This window comes from Acartia tonsa, chromosome 12 (genome assembly GCF_053477335.1).
Source record: "Acartia tonsa isolate MP-2025a chromosome 12, ASM5347733v1, whole genome shotgun sequence".
NCBI lineage: Eukaryota > Metazoa > Arthropoda > Copepoda > Calanoida > Acartiidae > Acartia > Acartia tonsa.
This window is the reverse complement of record NC_137271.1, coordinates 32,751,353-32,770,914: the sequence shown is the minus strand read 5'-3', so window position 1 is coordinate 32,770,914 and position 19,562 is coordinate 32,751,353. Positions and strand designations below refer to the sequence as shown.

Below are 19,562 nucleotides of genomic sequence, written 5' to 3'. Positions count from 1 at the left end.
ATCTTCCCCACTATCGCAATGGAGCCTTTCCTCATAGTTTATTTATTTATTTGTCTTTTGATTCTTTGGTGGACAAAGAGGAATATTATAGTAAGTTATTTTTTGGAGGGAAGATTCTTAAAACCTCCAAGAACCAAAAAACCTTCTCTTTATGTTGGGGAGAAACGTATATATAGAATTTGTCCAACTTCACGTACGAATGCCGCGTACACTTTTTTGAATAAACAAAATATTAAAAGAAAGGGGGGAGGGAGGAAAGAATATTTAGGGGGAGAGAAAGTAGAAATATTGTGAGGGGAAGGTGTCAGTATTATACAGGTGTATGACGTGGTAAGGTGATGAAAAATTGCGGAATTTTAATGATTTTTATATTTGCAGATTTTTATGATTTTTTTTGCATATGTTTACCAATAAACAAAAGTATTACCTACTGGTGATTTGTTATTAAGAAATATTGATTTAAACCACGTAATAACATTAACATTGTCAAAATTGTAGATTGAAAATTACTATCAAAATCATATGTTAACAAAACAATTAATTATGAATCATTTCACTAAGGTATGTAGATAAGTGATAAAACAAGAGAAACGTGTGTTTTTAGAAATGTGGCTACTCCATAATCTAGGAAATATACATCATTGTCCATTCTTTAATAAATCGTTTTATGTCCATTAGACATTTTATATACACGGAATGTTGTTTTTGATATTTATTTTGTATATCTTTTACTATATACTGTAACAGGTGGTTTTGGTAATGTGTTAGCTACTGAGCTACTTTTGGACATAAATTACTTTTTTAATACATAAATCATATAACAAATAATTGTCAATTTAAGCAACTAGATAAAAATAAATAGAAATAAAAAATGGTGTCAAGGAAAGTGCTAATTGTTGACAAACACAGAGCCCAAACTGTTAGGGACTTTGTTGAATCTCATAAAATCTTTGATAAACAAGCTAAAATTAAGGTAATGTAGTTATAGTTTTACTAGTGGGTACACTCACCTGACATCTAAGTGCTTTGCATTAAAGGACTAGGAAAATTGGGCGTTAATTGTGTTTTCTGTTTTATAGCCTAAACCTTCCCAAGACTTAAAATACTTTAAAAACTTAAAATAACCAACCCTTTACCTATCCGAAGGTTCCATAAAATAAGAGCTGTATCGGTTCAATGGCCGAAGAGATCTTAATGGACAGCAATATAAGGACTACTATTCTGTAATAGCTAGCTAGGGTTGAGATCAATTCCAAATGTTACACCAAAACCTAAGACTTAAAATAGGGAAAGGACAAATGCTTGCTAGTTAAGTTAATTTTTCAGTAATTTTGAAAACACTATGTGAATATATAACTTGATTTAGATAAAAGAAGATAAGGCGCAAGTACCTATTAAAACTGACTCTTGGGGAGATGAATTGAATGAATTATTTACTAAAGAATTTGGCTTCAGTCCTAGTATTGAAATTAACTCTAATTTAGAAGGTATTTCGTTTCATTTCATATAAATAATACATTTATAATATATTCACGGATTTTGTTATTTCAACCATCCTTCAGCTATGCTAACAAGAATTCAATTATAATAATGATTGGTTTCTACATACTTAAATCTCTGACCATGTCATAGTGTCTTCAATATTTTTTTAAAAAGTAGTTCAGCTTCGTAAATTATTATTTTTTGTTTTTTTAGATGCAAAATTACAAGCCCCAAAGAACAAAATAGAAATTCTAAAAACTCGAGTTGAATCTGAAGTTGGACTGGTGCAGGATTTACCTGAAACTTTTGAGATATATGGAGACCTTATTTTAATTCCTTCACAAGCGTTAAACAGCCAAGAGGGACAAAATGAAAAAGTTTTGCAGATTATTTGTGATGTTTTTAGGTAAGATAATAGCTTTTACAGGGATCTCAAGTGATAAGCCAAATGATCCCTTTTTTAGTTTGAAATATTGGTGGAAAAGTTTTGACACTGCTAGTGTTTACAAAGCAATTAAGACTTAATAAGTTTCAAGTTTTTCATTAAAATAAGAATCGATTTATTGATAATTCTTAGAATTCATACATTATTAGCAAAATTCTAAATAAGATTCTGGGACTATAGCATTGAATGAATCTAATGGTCCTAGAAATACACATTTCACGTGACTAAGTTATTTACATGTTTAGGGTGAAAAGAATAGCAAGAAAGAACGCTGTTGTAAATGACAAATTTCGTAGCCCACGGACAGATTTGCTGCTGGGCATCGATCCTTGGGTGTTCATTACAGAAAACAAGATCAAATACAATTTTGATATCACAAAGTCAATGTTTTGTCGTGGCAATATCACCGAGAAATTACGATTAGCACAGGAAATGACACATTAATTAATTTTTGGCGTAGCTACTTTACATTTAAGATTTAGCCGTTCGTCTGTCAAAATGTTTCCTTCTTCAATATTTCAAAACAATAGGTGTATTTGAGTATTAGCATAACTGAGTGTTGAGCATTTGATCCAAATATTAACGATTTAGCACATAATGTAATGGAAGTAAAATAGTCTTTCTTCTGATAATAGATGATAAAGATTTAACAGGAATAATAAAGAATTAGACAATAAATCATAAATTAAGTCTTTCTGCTGAATAGTTATCAAACTTTTAGGTGAGCTTTATATTAAATCTGATCAGATTTTATAATATTATATTATATATATCTCATCCACCCTGCCCCAATAAGATGTGTACTTTTTTCATTAGTTTGATTGTAGCAACGAAGTGATCGTAGATTTATTTGCTGGTATTGGTTACTTTGTGCTGCCATATTTAGTTCATGCCAAAGCAAAACATGTGTACGCCTGTGAATGGAATCCAAACAGTGTTAAAGGAAAGATTTTTATGGATTTCGTTATCAGTATCGCAGCTACTCAATACTTAAGATATGTCCGTGTGTTTTTCTTTTACAGTATTTTGCTTTATGTCTTAGCAGTTTCCACAGTATTGTTGCACAGTCTAAACTATGTTTTTATGAAGTTTCAATGATTAGACTTAAATATTTATTTATGACCCCTATATTCTAAACCTAGTACTTTCTCTGTCATTTACATTATAATACCTAGTTTCTTGTTCTATTTTATATTATCATTTTGTGTTGTTCTTTTTATGGACAAAAATATCCTCGCTAAGATATGTACATTGTTCAATATTTAAGATAAAATAAGCTATTAAATATTAGGAAAATCTCTAAAAAAAATCTTCCGAACAGCTTTAGAATTAAACCTGAAACAGGCGGATGTAAGTGATAGATGTACAGTTTTGCTGGGCGATAACAGGCTAGTGGCGCCGCAAAATGTTGCAGACAGGGAAATAAAAATAATATCTTTATATAAATAGCAGTGTGGCAACTTTATTAGTAGTGTGTTCTTATTATTATTTATTTGTGTATGTCACATTAATTTCTATATTAGTACACTTAACTTTTCTTTTTCTTAATTGAGATATTGTAAGCTTGACATTGCTGTGATACTCTTGGACATAATCACCCTTGATATTAAGTATTTCTAATAAATATAATGTACATTTTCATTAATAAGATATTAAAGATAAGATTAACTAACATGCAAACAATATTAACCTAATTTTTAGTAGTGCAGCTAATCTTTAACTTTTCAAGTACCAACTGAGAAATGAAATCTTATTATTGATTTACACGTAAGACTCATTCTTAAATAGCATCTTAAAAAATTCCATTTTGTTATGAATCTTATATATTTATACGCACAGACAAATGAAATTTGTATTATTGCTGCGTTACTTTAAAAATCAACATAATATTTTATTTCATTTGGTTACAGAGTTAATCTTGGATTAATACCAAGTTCTGAAATAAGTTGGAAGACAGCTGTAAACGCCCTAAAACCCAACGGGGGTGTCTTACATATACATGCAAATATCGAGGAAGGACATTGCATTTAAACTATCTAAACCTAGCTTGTAAGGATTTAGAATTTTGCTCAACCTTATCTACTTAAATAACATCTAAATAAAAATGTTTTTCTTTTTCTTTACTGCTTATAGTTTTAGGATGAATTCATTGTGTAAGTTAGTAAAGAAAACAATACATTTGTCTTGATCTTAATTTATTATTAGCGTGAAATTTAGGTAGACACTTCATGTCCTATAAAAATGTCAGATCAAACCAGAACAAACCAAATCTCAAGCATTTCAAGAAGGAGGTCAAAAAATAAATAAATCAATTGTTGAACTTTTGCATGATAACAGGCCAGGAAGGTGGATAAGTTGTTTAGAACACATTGAATGTGTGAAATCTTATGCCCCTAAAATTTATCATATTGTTTATGATATTAAATGTTCGAATCAAGATATTTTGACAAGTGATTAGATGTTTATGTATTATGGAGAAATATAAGAAATTAGGGGACAATTATACAAAAATATTTTGTTACTTTATTACAAGGGTTGTCCTTTTTCGAAGGAAGTATTGTATGTGACGAAGTGAAAAAGTTTATCAAGTATTCCATCAATACCATGAATGCACTTTTGTCTTTAAATGGCTGTGATTTTAATATTTTAAAATTTTGTTGATTTTTTCAGAACTTAAAATGGGGGATTAATCCATGTAAACGTTGTTTAATGTACTAAGTATTTATGATTAATTTCACGTGATTACAGTTAATCCAATGACAATTGGCATATGACCCTGAAATCAACCAATAGGAGTTGAGGTTTTAAATTTCAACCAATGACAAGCCGCAGCTATTGTCAGAGTAAAAGAGAAACAGCCAAGATGTTCATTGTTGCTGCTTTGAATAAGATTCTTGCTGAAAAGTAAGTTCACTTAATATTTTTCATCTTAAAAAGGCCAATAAGTAACAGAACTTTAACGTATAAATGTTTCAAATATTCTTATATTAAGATACATTTATTGCTGGTTCCCTAAGAAATGAATGACCGGCCGGACAGATGGAGACCCCCCTTCCTAACCACTCAAAAAATTCATAAAGTAATTTCGCAAAAGCAGACAAAAAAGTAATAAGAGTACCTATTGTATTTTTTAAAATAGGTAATAATCACATCCCCAAGACAAGTTTATTTCAATGCATTTCTCTATTTAATGTTTAGCTTTTGATTAGAGAAAAGTTTCAATTCGATTTATTTTATTCTGATGAAACAGTTGTTCATTTCAAGGACTCGCAAATAAGGTAAAAACTTTACATAACATAATCTTTATTAAGGGAGACCAAAAAGTCGTACAATGCTCAGCTGAAGGCTGCTTGTGAATCTGCTTTGCAACAAATCAAAGAAAATTTTGGGGATGTTGCAGGTAAAGTTATAACTGATAGGCAGCGTGGCCACATTTTTCAGTATACTGAAAATATTCAGTATTCTTCAGTATTTGGAAATTGGGGGTTCAGTATTTTCAGTAAATACTGAATATTCAGTATTTGAAAATTTTGTTCAGTATTTTTCAGTTTTTGGAAGTTTTCATGATTCAGTATTTTCATTATTTCTTAAATTCTAAAAATTTTTGCATAAATAAGATGTTTTTTCAAGTAGTTGATGTCTGATTTTTTTCGGCGCTTTGCGCCTCACTTTACTTTCCTTTAAATTACCGTCTGTATGTACGTCTGAAACGTTTTGGGGGAAATGTGATTTTCTCAGTTCCTACAAAAGATAGAAGGCTGAAATTTTTTGTCAACATTCCCATCAACAAGGAGCATAATTAAGTATAAAACATCATTAGCGGTCGGACTGCTTTTAAGCAGCTTTTTAGCCGCTTTTAATTTTTAAAACTGATTTTCTTGGCTCCTGTAAATGAGAGAAGGCTAAAACTTCTTGTCAACATTTCCATCAATATGGAGCATAATTATGTATAAAACATCAATAGCGGTTGGACTGCTTTTAAGCAGCTTTTTGGCCGCTTTTATTTTTCAAAACTGATTTGGTCGGCACCTGTAAAAGAGAAAAGGCTGAAACTTCTTGTCAACAATCTTATTGATATGAAGCATTATTAAGTATAAAACATCTATAGCGGTTAGACTGCTTTTAAGCAGCTTTTTAGTCGCTTGTATCATTCAAAACTGATTTGCTTGGCTCCTGGAAAAGATAAAAGGCTGAAACATCAATTGCGGTCGGACTGCTTTTAAGCAGCTTAGAGCCGCTTTTACTTTTTAAAACTGATTTTCTCGGCTCCTGTAAAAGATAGAAGGCTGAAACTTCTAGTCAACATTCCCAACAATATAAAGCATAATTAAGTATTCATCATCAATAGCGGCCAGACTGCTTCTAAACAGCTCTTTAACCGCTTTTACTTTTTGCAACAGATTTTCTCGGCTTCTATCTTTGGTAGGTAGTCTGATTGCTTTTAAGCTGCTTTTCTTTTTAAAACTTTTATATATAAACCTTAATTTTTCAAAGTTTCATGATTTTGAGGCAAAATTAAAAGATCTTTAAAATATCCCGCTAATTAGGGTAGTGCAGGGTAATTCCGGTCAATTTTTTGCTTCAACTTAAAAAAAAACATACTTCCCAAAACCTTTTTCCGGTTTTTAAGAGTGCAAATGAACGATATGGCAATAACGAAGAAGCCTGTCTTGGTCCCATTAAGATCTCGCAACTAGAAGTCAGTCAAAAATCGGTTTAAAGGGCGGCGGTTGGCCTATACCGGAATAACCCCACCGGTGGGGCTATTTCGGTCAGTTGACTTTGGGGGGGTGGAACACCCCCTTAAAATATTTTTTTTTAACATTTTAAACTATGAGTAGAAAGCTGAGGTCATTAGCTTTCTAACAGTACTAGTCGCATGCAGATCAGACAATTTTTTGACCACATTTTCCCCATTATAAAAAAGTCGGTAAAATCGCAAAAAAAACATCAATTTTTTTCATGCAAACTTTTTTAAAAAAAATCATACTTTTTATTATATGATTAGGTTTTTTAAGCTTTATACATAAATTAGAGGCAATTTTTGATTCGGAGGTCTTGGAATTTCTTGAAAAAAAAGATTTTTTCCCAAAAAATTTTTAATTTTAAAAATCCTGCCAGTTTTGACAGCAGTTTTTGATACATTTTTTCTTGTCTCAAATTGGCTAGGATTGACCTACAAGGGTGGTTAAGGTGTCTAAAGATGCAAAATTACATGCCTGACAATTAACTCGAAATGATATGGGGTCTAACTCTAATATTTCAACACATTTTATGCAATAGGAATTTTGAAAATGCAAAATCTTGAATATGTAGTCTAAATCTTGGAAATAGAACCTATATCCTGGGGAGTTTTTGTTAGGACATGCAAAGAGCTTTCTATAGACACCTTAAACACCTTTCTAGCTTAATCCTAGCCGATTTGACATAAAAAATCCAAACTGCGCAAAAATCTCGAACACCCTCTTATACGAAAAAGATGCAAGGGTTTCATATGAAATTTTAAATCTTCTAGCAGTCTTTCTAATAGACATACCCCTTCTTACATGAGCCAATGCAGCTGATACATCTTCAGGCAAATATTTAAGGCGTTCCTTTGGATGATATACTCTTCCCATTACTATAAAAATGTGTCTGAAAAATTTTTAATGTCTTTACAAATTGAAAAGCTTAGGCATCAAAACATGACATAATACAAGCAGTAAAATGACTAGTAATGTACATCACACAACAGGCAAGGCAATGATTAAAGCTTAGGTCATGCATTTAGGTTGTTTATGCTTCCAGATCACCTAAATAAAACATTAGGGTATTATACAGTTATAAATACAGTAATAAAAAAAGTGACCGGAATAGACCATTTTTTTTAGACGAAAAAAAAATTATGAAAAAATCAAGTTAGAACAACGCCTCCAATTGCAAACGATAAATGAATGCCATATCTTTCATTTTACAAAAACCCGGGGGTCGATAGGACTTACCATTTTTTCGCAATTTTAGATTGAACATGGCCTATTTTGAAATTTTTTTTTGCAAATATTTTGCAACGTTGTGAGGGCAAAAAAATCATAGAAGGAGTGATCTGACAAAAATTTGCTGAAGTAAGAAATGAAAGTATAGGCAATAAACTACAACTTTGCTTTTCTGTTCGCAAACGTTTAGAACACCGTTAAAAAACGGTTTTTAAAAAGTTGGTCGTTTGACCGGAATTGACCCGATGACCGCATTAACCCCGCACTACCCTATAAAGCTATGATATATGAAATTTTGAAATGAGGAATCATATAAAAAAATACTTATTCAGTATTTGTATTTTTTTGTTCAGTATTTCAGTATTTTTTCTTATTTTAGGATTCAGTATTTTCAGTATTTCTTTTTTTTTCTTCAGTATCAGTATTTTTTTGGTTGTGGTCACACTGGATAGGTTATGGACGTTAAATTGATCTTTGTATAACAAGAAAGAGATTCTATGTATGAACAGGAGCAAAACATTTTATATAGCACTGGCATTTATTTAAAGCTAATCTTACCTTAATCTTGTAATTAAAAATAAATTAAACCAAAAAGAAACATTTACAATAGGTACCTTTTTATTTAGTTTTTTAAAAAGCATTTTATTGTGATATTTCTGTATACATTTTAGGTACATTACTATTAGGGACTGTTTTTTATCAATACAGTACTTTGTAAATATGAATAATTTATTTTCTTAAGTATTTTTATCATTTTGAAATATTTTTGGGCATCTTTTCTTTTTGCCACCTTGAACTCAATAAAACCCTTGATGCCGTTAATACCTAAGGAGTTAAACTTATATTTTTGGCACTTTTTTCTTTACATATGCTTTTTTACTTCAAATAAATAACAACATTTTTAGATGGCGAAGGTCACGGAGGATCGGTTCTACCTGAACCTGGGGAGGCCTCCAGAATCAGAGCTGACAAATATTTTCTACCTTTTGAGTTAGGTAAGTACTATAGGCCAGGGATCTAAAGGAATAAGACAATTGCCGATAAATAGATGTACATCCCCAATGATGATACACAAAATTAACCCTTCTGTAGATTAAAGTTAGTGGTTGAAACGTTTGAACACTCAACTTAATAAATCAACCAATTAAAATTCACTTAAGTCCCCAAAGTTTTTGAGCTAACCAATATATGTATAAGAAAACGTTATACTTATTATAAACTTTAGGGACTAGTGTAACACATAGCCTATTGTCCTCTTTTCTCTCTGACTCTGACTATAGGTACTATACAATACCAGGGTTTGCAGACAAAAAACCCACCACAATAAAACCCCGGGGTCGTGGGTAGTAAGGGTTTTACCCGGGTTTTAGGTTTTTTGGGTTTTTTTTTCGAGTTATTTATCTCAATATGATTCAAAATCCTAAAATTTTATTTCAGCATGTCAATCCAAGAGTGCTAAGCTGGTAGTGATTAGTCTGGATGGGTTACAAAAACTTATTGCCTATGGTCATCTTACTGGCAATGAAATTTGTGTTAGGTAGGTATTTTTTTATTCATTTTTATGTATTGAGTTGAGATAGATTAATTGAAAAGTTCAAGATAAATAATTTCATTTATAAAGAAATGAATACTAGAAAAAGTCTAGATTATCTATCCCTTAATTTGACAGGGCAGGAGGTACTTCTTGAAGTACTGGGGGATATTGACGTCCCTCCCCTTACCAGTCACCCTTCCTTCCAGGGATATGAAAGGTTTGCGTAGGACTAACTATCCTACCTGTAAAAATTCCAACAGTTACAGAAACCACCCACAAAACCTCAAACACTTATGGCTTTAACACAGCCAGAGGTGTGCATGAAACAAGAACTGTTGGAACTGATGCTCAGTTTACTGAGAATATGAAAGATGATGGTGAAATCCGAAAGGAAGCTATCAACTTGATGACAGGACCAATAAGTTCTAAGCAAAGCTGTAAGATAGGAACCTGGAATGTTAGAACAATGTATGAGTCAACTAAAACAGCCCAAGTAGTTAAAGAAATGACAAGTTACAATATCGGAATACTTGGAATTGCAGAATGTAGATGGACAGGACAAGGACAAACCACAACCAAAGATGGCAACCTAATACTTTATTCTGGTCATGAAAGTCAACATATGTATGGGGTTGCTATAATTATTCAAAAACGACATGTCAATTCACTAATAGACTGGAAACCTATATCAGACAGAATAATTAAGGCTAGATTCCAATCAAGGCACTGCAAGTTGACCCTTATCCAATGCTATGCCCCAACAAATGACAAAAGTGAAGAAGTAAAACAAGAGTTTTATGATCAACTGCAATCAATCAGAAACTCAGTACCCAAACATGACATGTGTCTAGTTCTTGGAGATATGAATGCTAAAGTAGGAACTGACAGGACTGGAGTGGAAAATGCAATGGGACACTTTGGCATAGGTACAAGAAATGAAAATGGAGAACTTTTACTTGAATTCTGTTTAAATAATGATATGGTCGTAGGAGGTACATTATTCCAACACAAAAACATTCACAAATATACCTGGGCAACACCTGATGGACAAACAAGAAACATGATTGACCATATTATGATCAATAGAAAATGGGTCAAGTCAATGCAAGACTGTAGGAGCTATAGAGGAGCCGACATATTCAGTGACCATGAACTAGTTGTCAGTAAGATTAAATTAAAGCTGAAGCGTACTGGCCATGATAAAAAGAGTGAGATTGGTAGACAATATGATTCTTCAAGATTAAAGGACCCAGTGATAAAGAATGAATTTGTCTTAAAACTCAGAAATAGATTTCAAGTCTTAGAGGACCTAAATGACGAGACTGAGATCACATGGACTTCAATTAAAGAAAACTTTCAATCTACTGCTAAGGAAATCCTAGGACACAAGAAACCAGAGAAAAAGGACTGGATCTCTGAAGAAACATGGAACAAAATAGAAGAGAGAAAGAAGCTTAAAAACAAAATTCATAATGCTCAACATTTGGCTGACATGGGCAATTTAAGAGCTGAATATACTGCTAAAGACAAAGAAGTCAAAAAGCGCACAAGGAAAGACAAGAGAGATTACATTGACAATATGGCTGAAAAGGCCCAGAGAGCAGCTGACTTCGGTAACATGAAAACAGTATACAACATAACCAAGCAATTAAGTGGCAAATATAACAAAAAGAGTGGTGAAACTATCAAGGCTAAAGATGGTAAATTACTCACTACAGAAAAAGAAGTTGCTGAAAGGTGGAAATCGCATTTTGAAGAAGTGTTGAACAGACCTGAACCTGAAATTACTGCTGAACCAGAACCAGGACATGAAATAGACATAGACACAAGACCACCAACTATTCAAGAAGTTAAAGCTGCTATACATAGTCTAAAGAATGACAAAGCACCTGGACCTGACTTGATAACTGCCGAAATGCTTAAGGCAGACATAGATCTTTCTGCTAGGACTCTGACTGATCTCTTTGATAAAATTTGGAGACAAGAAAAGATACCAACTGACTGGTCTAAAGGTATTATCATAAAACTACCTAAGAAGGGAGATTTGAACAATTGTGATAATTGGAGAGGAATTATGCTGCTTTCTATCCCAAGCAAGGTCCTATGTAAAGTTATTTTAAACAGAATTGATGAGAAAATTGACAATAAACTAAGAGAAGAACAAGCGGGATTCCGTGCTAGAAGAGGCTGTGTTGACCAAATTTTCACCCTTAGGACAGTTATTGAACAATGTGTTGAATTTAACAAGCCACTCCATGTAAATTTTGTTGATTTCTCTAAGGCCTTTGACTCCATACACAGACAAACACTCTGGAAAATACTAAGAAGTTATGGTATACCTGAAAAGATGATAATTATGATAACTAGATTTTATGACAACTTCCAAGCCTGTGTTTCAGTTGGAAACAATAAGACATCTGATTTCTTTAAAATAAGCACTGGAGTTAGACAGGGATGCATTTTATCACCTATTCTATTTATATTGGTCATTGACTGGGTGATGAAGAAAACCACAGAGGACAAAAAACGTGGTCTCCAGCTGGGCATACTAGGACACCTAGAAGATCTGGACTTTGCTGATGACCTGGCACTGATTTCAGAAACAATTAAACATCTACAAGCTAAGACAGATAGACTAGTCAAATACGCAGGACAAGTCGGGCTCTTTGTTAATGTCAAGAAGACTGAAATTATGAATATACCTACAAACCCTGATCAAACTATAACAATAAATGGTGAACAATTGAAACAAAGCAACAAATTCACCTATTTGGGGAGTGTTATCAGCAGTGAAAATGGCTCAAAAGCTGATGTTAAAACCAGGATTGATAAGGCTAGGGTTGCTTTCAACAGTCTACACAACGTTTGGAATTCAAACAAACTTGCTCTGAAAACAAAAATCAGACTTTACAACAGTAATGTGAAATCAGTTCTTCTTTATGGAGCTGAATGCTGGAGAACTGTGAAAACTGAATCAAATCAACTTAATGCATTTCACAATAGCTGCCTAAGAAGAATTTGCAAAATATTCTGGCCAAACAAAATATCAAACATTGAGCTGTATGCTAAGACCAAGTGCAATAGTATTGAAGCAGAAGTGAAATTTAAAAGACTAAGGTGGCTAGGACATGTGCTTAGAATGGAACAAAATAGGTTTCCAAAAAAGTGCTTACAATGGAACCCCACCACTGGTAAACGTAAACGGGGACAACCAAAAATGACCTGGCGTCGGAGCACTGAAAAGGACCTCTTTAATTTGGAATTAACATGGGGAGAAGCTGAAGCACTTGCCAAAAAAAGGAATTCATGGAGGAGCAGGGTGGCCGTATTCTCTGGACTCCACAGTCCAAAAGAGAGACGCGCCTGAACTGAACTGAATTTGACACAATAGAAACACAATGTAGGAACAATCCGACCACATTATTACATAAAGTGTACCTACATATTTTGTTATTCTTTACCCCATGTAATACCTATGTTAACTAAATAGTTGAATTTCACATATAGTATAAATCTTCCCTTGGGTATATTCAGGGTGACCACTGTGTACTATATGTACTTTATGTACTATATAGTCAAAATTTTGTACTATATGGTACTATATGACAAACTAGGTACTATATGTACTATATGAGTTAAAATTTTGGTACTATATGAAATTTTTTTTAATATTATTTTAAAACTTATTACCAACCAAAGTATTATAATATTGTTTGTAATATTACAATGTACTTTCAGTTCTAATAATACTAATATAGAGAGTAGTGATTTGGGTATGTAAAGTAAAATTATAAGCTTTGAAATATGCAATGACTCTTAAAAATCACCTTGATCATATATTTTTTGCTTCAATGTTTTTTATTATTTCTTATAAGATATAAAACTCTTTTTGTTCTTCATATTTTTATGATTGCTGAAGCGGCTGAATACATAGACTAAATTTTTAATTAGTGCTTTTCCTGTATATTGCTAGATGACTAAGTTAGGTTAAATAAAGAATGCCCTGCTGGGTTAGGGTAGGGCCTTGGAGGTGTATGTATAGTAGACCGACTCAAAATGCCAAAAAAATTGGCGCACTATTTTAACCCATTTCTTTTATGATATAATGACAATTTACACCAAAACAAGTGTTCTGGTAGCTTTTTTCAGCAATATGTCAATTTGATTTTCATAAAAAAAAAAATTTTTTGTTATGGCTTTATACACCTTTCTGAATTTGCTTTGAAGAGTAGGATCTACTGCAGTTCAAGGTAAAATATTGCTGGTAAGCAATATTTCCAAAAATCTATGAATTTAAAAGCTGCAAGCTGCCAAACGGCTGAATGTTCAGATCATATCCGCACACCATTTTAAGCGGCCTACGAAGGCCTACAAATAATCTGGAATAGCCAAGATCCAATTATGCACAGGGAAAGCTTCACTGAAGAAAAAACGCTTAAAATAGGTCTTTTTCGCGCATTTCTCAGCACTGCGAGATAATTATGCATTATTGATTTATGTCTATTCCAGATTATTTGTAGGCCTTCTTATGCCGCATAAAACAGTGTGCGGGCATGATCTGTACGTTCAGCCGTTTGGCAGCTAGCAGCCTTTAAAATTTATAGATTTTTGGAAATATTGCTTACCAGCAATATTTTACTGTGAACTGCAGTAGATCCGAAGAGTATAATAAAGAATTTAAAAAAATGATTTTTAAAGATTTTTATCATAGAAAGAGCTATCCTCAAAAGACTGACAATTTTGGATGTTTTAGCAAAATCAGCAGATTTTAGTTATTTAAGGATAACTTTTCAAGGGTCAATATTTTTCTAAACCATTTTTTGATTCTTAATCTTCTCTTCAGGAAGGTAAATAAAGCCATACTTTGAAAGAAGAAAAAATTTTCTCCTCCAGAGGGAACCCTTCCCTTTTTTATGAAAATCAAAACTGACATATTGCTGAACAAAAGCAACCAGAACACTTTTTTGAGTATCAATAGTCATTATATCATGAAAGGAACTGGTTGGAACAGCACGCCCATTGAATTATAAAAAAAATGGTAATTCTGAGTCGGTGAAATGTATACTGTATAGGTTTAGATCCTCACTGTAAATTTTAAGTAATACCTTTATGTGCGACATCTTTAAAGGGAGTGTGGACATAAAAATTTCTCATCTGATTATCAAATCTTAACATTTTCTAAGCACATTTCACTACACTGATCAACCAAAAACGTCCTATTAACACTCACTGTCTACAAAGGGTTGAAACTCAGAGGTTATTTAAAATAATAATATCCTTTATTATTGTGTTGGACAATAAATAACCCACTTTGGAGAATTAGTTTACACTCTTATCAGACTGTTTATAAATAAATATTGCACCTTTATTTACAAATTTTTAATTAAAGGTGGGCCATCTAAAGTTACTTGGATACTAATAAAAGAACCTGTTTCTAGCTTTGTTATTGTATTTGGCATTCCATAAAAATTATTGCGTATTTTATCAATTTCTAAGTAACTATACATTGGTTTAAAGCAAGGATTGTATTAAAAGTCAGCTTAACTGTTGTGAAAAATAGAGAACTATGTCAAAAGTTTAGTGTTAGCTATAGAAGGAAAAAAGACAAGTAACCGCACATTTATATAGTCCGGAAATTTTTCCCCAATCTTGGACATACTTTGATAATCTGATGAGAAATTTTCTCAATCACAGTCCCTTAAATTACGCAATAAATGCCCATTTTTAGGACTTTTTGAAAAAAAGGTCTTCTAGTGTTCGGTTCTTCCACCAATTAAAAAAATTGTTTAATGCTCCCTCATCATTTCACAAAAACCTTATTATTTCATTGATTTTAAAAAGTTGTTAAGGGGGATTTCCTATCCCCTTTATTTGTTTTTTTTTCTCTGCGGCTTTGCCCCACACTGTGCTTAAAACCACCACATGAACAGTACAAATATTCTCTGAAGAGTAGAGCCCAATTGGTTCAGCAATTACTTTTTACTTACAAGAAAAAATTTAGTGGGGGATATCATTTTTTTTTTTTTGAGGGGGTTAGGATTTACGAACCCCACAAAAATTGCTTAAAACCACTATATGACCAGTATGTATATTCCCTGGAGAGTAGTGCCCCTTCAGTTCAGCAGTTACCAAATTCTTAATCTTTAGACGGACAGACATCAAGCTTCTTTGTATTATAGACTAGCAGCTAAGTACCTAGATTCTAGGACATCCCAGGACATAATTCTGAAAATTAAATAGCCCAAAACCTACATACGACCTCAGTGAAGCTTACCTAAAATTGCTAACCCAATTGTTCAGTAGTTAATGAGATCTTAAGCTTCAGACATAAAACCCTTACTACTTTATTTAATAAGATATATAGGTACTATTTTTTAATATTTGGTACTATATGGTATTACTACATAATTAGTTAAAATTTTGGTACTTTATGGTACTATATTAGTTTAAATTTTGTGTACTATATGGTACTATATGAAAATTTTTATGTACTATAAATGTACTATATATTTGTAAATTTTGAGTGGTCACTCTGTATATTCTCTATCCAAAAATTTCAAAGATCGTATTATGGTATTGGATCAAATGTGGCTTAATATAAACAAATGTTTTTAATGTATATGCATTATTGTCTGATTGATCAAATCCTTTCTCAAGTGCACAACTAACTTAAAAAAAGATAGTTTTATTCATAATTATCCTTGTTTTTTTTTCAGTGATCCATCACAGCGAACAATAGACAAAGTAGTTGAGTGTGTGTGTTCATGTTTCTCTGGCCCTCAAACAGATGAGGGTGTACAGTTACAAATATTAAAGGTAAGAACAATAGACAAAGTAGTTGAGTGTGTGTGTTCATGTTTCTCTGGACCTCAAACAGATGAGGGTGTACAGCTACAAATATTAAAGGTAAGAACTATAGACAAAGTAGTTGAGTGTGTGTGTTCATGTTTCTCTGGCCCTCAAACAGATGAGGGTGTACAGCTACAAATATTAAAGGTAAGAACAATAGACAAAGTAGTTGAGTGTGTGTGATAATGTTTCTCTGGCCCTCAAACAGATGAGGGTGTACAGCTACAAATATTAAAGGTAAGAACAATAGACAAAGTAGTTGAGTGTGTGTGTTTATGTTTCTCTGGCCCTCAAACAGATGAGGGTGTACAGCTACAAATATTAAAGGTAAGAACAATAGACAAAGTAGTTGAGTGTGTGTGTTCATGTTTCTCTGGCCCTCAAACAGATGAAGGTGTATAGCTACAAATATTTAAGCTAAGATTTTTGTGATGTTGACTTCAGTTTTCTCATGTATACGGGTAATACTACAATATGAGCTTTATGTACCAACATAGGTCATACTATTTTTATTTTATCCAATATCGAACTTGAGTAGTTAAAATATATAGAACACACATTTAATGTTAATTCTATTTGTAGGCTTTGTTGACCATTTTAACATCCCAGCATGTGGAAGTACACGAGGCTAGCCTTCTTAATTCTGTCAGGTTGTTATATCTTTACTTTCTATTAGCGGGGCTTCTCTATAAATATTAATGTCCATACTTCTAGTTCAGAAACATGGTGTTTTGGGATGCTGTCTCATAGTATAAAGTAGCAAGTTTTTATTTTTAGCTAAAGATCTAAAAAATGACAGGTATAAAACTAAAAGTAACATTTGCTTTTCAGGCTACATTTTTTTTAAATGTCCAACTTGAATTTTTCCCCTTACAATTCAATGCCTTGTAATTGACAATTATAGAATCAATACGATGATAAAATCATGATTTTGATGTCAAGATAACTTCAAATGTACTTTGCACAATTACTTGTGTATAATGACCAAACTGATACACTGAAAATGGATATATGTAAATGGTACCTACGATATTTTTCTTGTCTTTTCGTTGAAAAAATAATTTGTTATGTTATAGGTAAATAATTACAAACTACAAATATTGAAAATCTAATAATTTCAGAATATGATAATTTTTATATTTTAGAACCTGTTACAACATCTACTTGGCCTCTAGAAACATGATAAATCAGACCACAGCCAAGGCCACTCTCAACCAAATTCTGTCAGCCATATTTGTCAAGATGGAGAATAAATCATTAGGTACCTATGGTCGCTCGTTTTGTTAATACTTCTTGAGGATTGTTAATTGGTTGAGAAAATGATTTATAAGATTGGTGTTTTGATTGATGGATTGATTATTGGATTGATATTCAATTGGATAGATGATTTCTATATTGCTTCTACAAATTCTCAGATTGATAGATTGTTTTACTGAAATATTTATTGATCGATTGATTATTAGATTGGTATAATAAATTGATTTTTTTTTTGCTTTAATTATCCCTTTTCTATTTTAGAGGAAGAAGTGTGCAGCCCACAGAAGACAGGGGAAGATAAATCAGCTGATAGAGAAGATAACATCAATATTGTAGCTTCCATCATAGGAAACTTTAACAGTTTTATTATAAAAAATAAGCAGAGATCTAATGGTATAGGACAATTGCCGAAAAATTTATATACATCCCAATTGTTGACACAATACAAGGATGTATTCGTCTATCTGTCTCTATGTTTGTATCAAAAGATCTCGCTGACCAGTATGGCACTCTTTAACAAAGGTTACAATTATTATTATTAACTTTTCTGCGGACTATTTGTAATATATCATATTTAAAGTAAGTATAGCGATTTATCACCTTTTAGAAACTGTTAATTTTTTTGTTCAGATGATCTTATTTTGGAGGTTGCCTCTAAAAGTGATAAAGATTTTAGCTTCAAGGTAAAATATTAATCCACAATCCTTTCTCCCCCAATCACTAACAATCTATGAAAAGCAGAATTTTATTTTCATATCAAGAATTCATGTAAAAGATTAAATTGTTGTTATATAACACTGATTTGTACCTATTAAAATCTTCAAAAGTCTGTCTGAACTGCAAATACGCATTTAAACTATCAATTTATAATAGTCTGATTCTGTATTGTGATTTTGATAGAAAACTATAATAGTCTATGAAATATAAAATTTTATGGATTTTTCTTTTTTTTAATGGTGGATTTTCCGAAACGGATTATTATGTGAATAGATAGCCAATCCATTCCTGATACCTATCCAATCTGGTTATAGTTTTCAAAAGATTTTAGATGATTTATTTTAGGGTTCAACTGAAAGTTTGGCCAACAGCGACGATGCAAATATTCCCAAATTCAATAATATTTACCAAAAAGATGCATTTCTAATATTTAGGTAAATTATGTATTCAGTGTTAGTAGTAGCACAGTTAATAAATATTTGACTTCGGTTGTTAAAATTGTATAGTTTACTTTTTCTATTAAACTTTTCTGTGAAATTCATTATTTCTGTACATGAAGTACATAGACTCTAATCTACATCTTAACTGTGTCAAATCAATGGAACTTGTAAATAAATTCAATTGTTTATGTAATTTTTTTTTGTCCTTAAGCTTGAGTTTTTGATGGGTACTGAAATGATTGAGTTCTCCAATTAAGAGATGCTTCACAAGTTCACATAGTGGTTTTAGTCTACTTTATTTAAATATTTAATCATTGGGATGGTTTTAGGCTGTTTATTCAATCTTCAAATACTAGAAACTATGGGCGCATCGATTAGTATTGAAATATATCTAATTTTTACATAATAAGCCTCGTTTCTATTGATGTAATATTCCAGGTTTTTAAATTTATGTACATGATGCTTTTCAATTTTATATTATATTGTTATTGTTCTATAAATTGAATCTTATACCTATTGTGTTTAGATCCTTATGCAAACTATCAATGAAAGCTTTGCCCGACGGACCACCAGACCCCAAGTCACATGAACTCAGGTAATGCCAAGTTAACCTGCGGCACTATCAGTTCATCATACTATAGTCGTCAGGGGTGTATATTCTGCAAATTTGACCCTGCTAAGGGGGGGGGGGGGGGAATAAAAACTGTGGTTGGAGGGGGGGTGGGTGTAAAAATTAAGAGAAATGAAAGCATTTTTTCCATTTTACTCCCCTCTGTGGTGAAAAAAAATAAAAGAATATGTGGGAGGAAAGATGATATGAATAAAATAAAGAGTTTTAAAAATGTTTTTCCAATTTCCATATATCC

At 32.1% G+C, this 19,562-nt stretch overlaps 2 protein-coding genes across 2 annotated transcripts in view; both read left to right on the top strand.

Moving 5' to 3' along the window:
* The first annotated feature begins 297 nt into the window (after positions 1–297).
* Positions 298–2,618, top strand: LOC145334112 (tRNA wybutosine-synthesizing protein 2 homolog). Its single transcript, XM_080179401.1, has 4 exons — positions 298–973; positions 1,367–1,487; positions 1,696–1,888; positions 2,173–2,618. The coding sequence occupies exons 1-4, from the start codon at positions 872–874 to the stop codon at positions 2,369–2,371; spliced, it is 615 nt and encodes a 204-aa protein (XP_080035527.1). The 5' UTR covers positions 298–871; the 3' UTR covers positions 2,372–2,618.
* A 1,983-nt stretch (positions 2,619–4,601) lies between these two features.
* Sec71 (ADP ribosylation factor guanine nucleotide exchange factor Sec71) overlaps positions 4,602–19,562 on the top strand; it is a 50,248-nt gene continuing 35,287 nt past the window's right edge. The window contains exons 1-11 of the mRNA XM_080178429.1: positions 4,602–4,831; positions 5,239–5,327; positions 8,805–8,894; positions 9,337–9,436; positions 16,150–16,249; positions 16,865–16,932; positions 17,428–17,543; positions 17,801–17,887; positions 18,170–18,222; positions 18,602–18,690; positions 19,223–19,291. Coding sequence (XP_080034555.1) covers positions 4,746–4,831; positions 5,239–5,327; positions 8,805–8,894; positions 9,337–9,436; positions 16,150–16,249; positions 16,865–16,932; positions 17,428–17,543; positions 17,801–17,887; positions 18,170–18,222; positions 18,602–18,690; positions 19,223–19,291 — 947 coding nt within the window. The 5' untranslated portion in view covers positions 4,602–4,745. The remainder of the gene's footprint in view (positions 4,832–5,238; positions 5,328–8,804; positions 8,895–9,336; positions 9,437–16,149; positions 16,250–16,864; positions 16,933–17,427; positions 17,544–17,800; positions 17,888–18,169; positions 18,223–18,601; positions 18,691–19,222; positions 19,292–19,562) is intronic.

Coding starts and splice junctions, on each gene's coding strand:
- LOC145334112 (XM_080179401.1), top strand. CDS start 872: ATGGTGTCAAGGAAAGTGCTAATTGTTGACAAACACAGAGCCCAAACT. Junction 1,488..1,695: donor AATTAACTCTAATTTAGAAG/GTATTTCGTTTC, acceptor TTGTTTTTTTAG/ATGCAAAATTACAAGCCCCA. Junction 1,889..2,172: donor ATTATTTGTGATGTTTTTAG/GTAAGATAATAG, acceptor TTACATGTTTAG/GGTGAAAAGAATAGCAAGAA.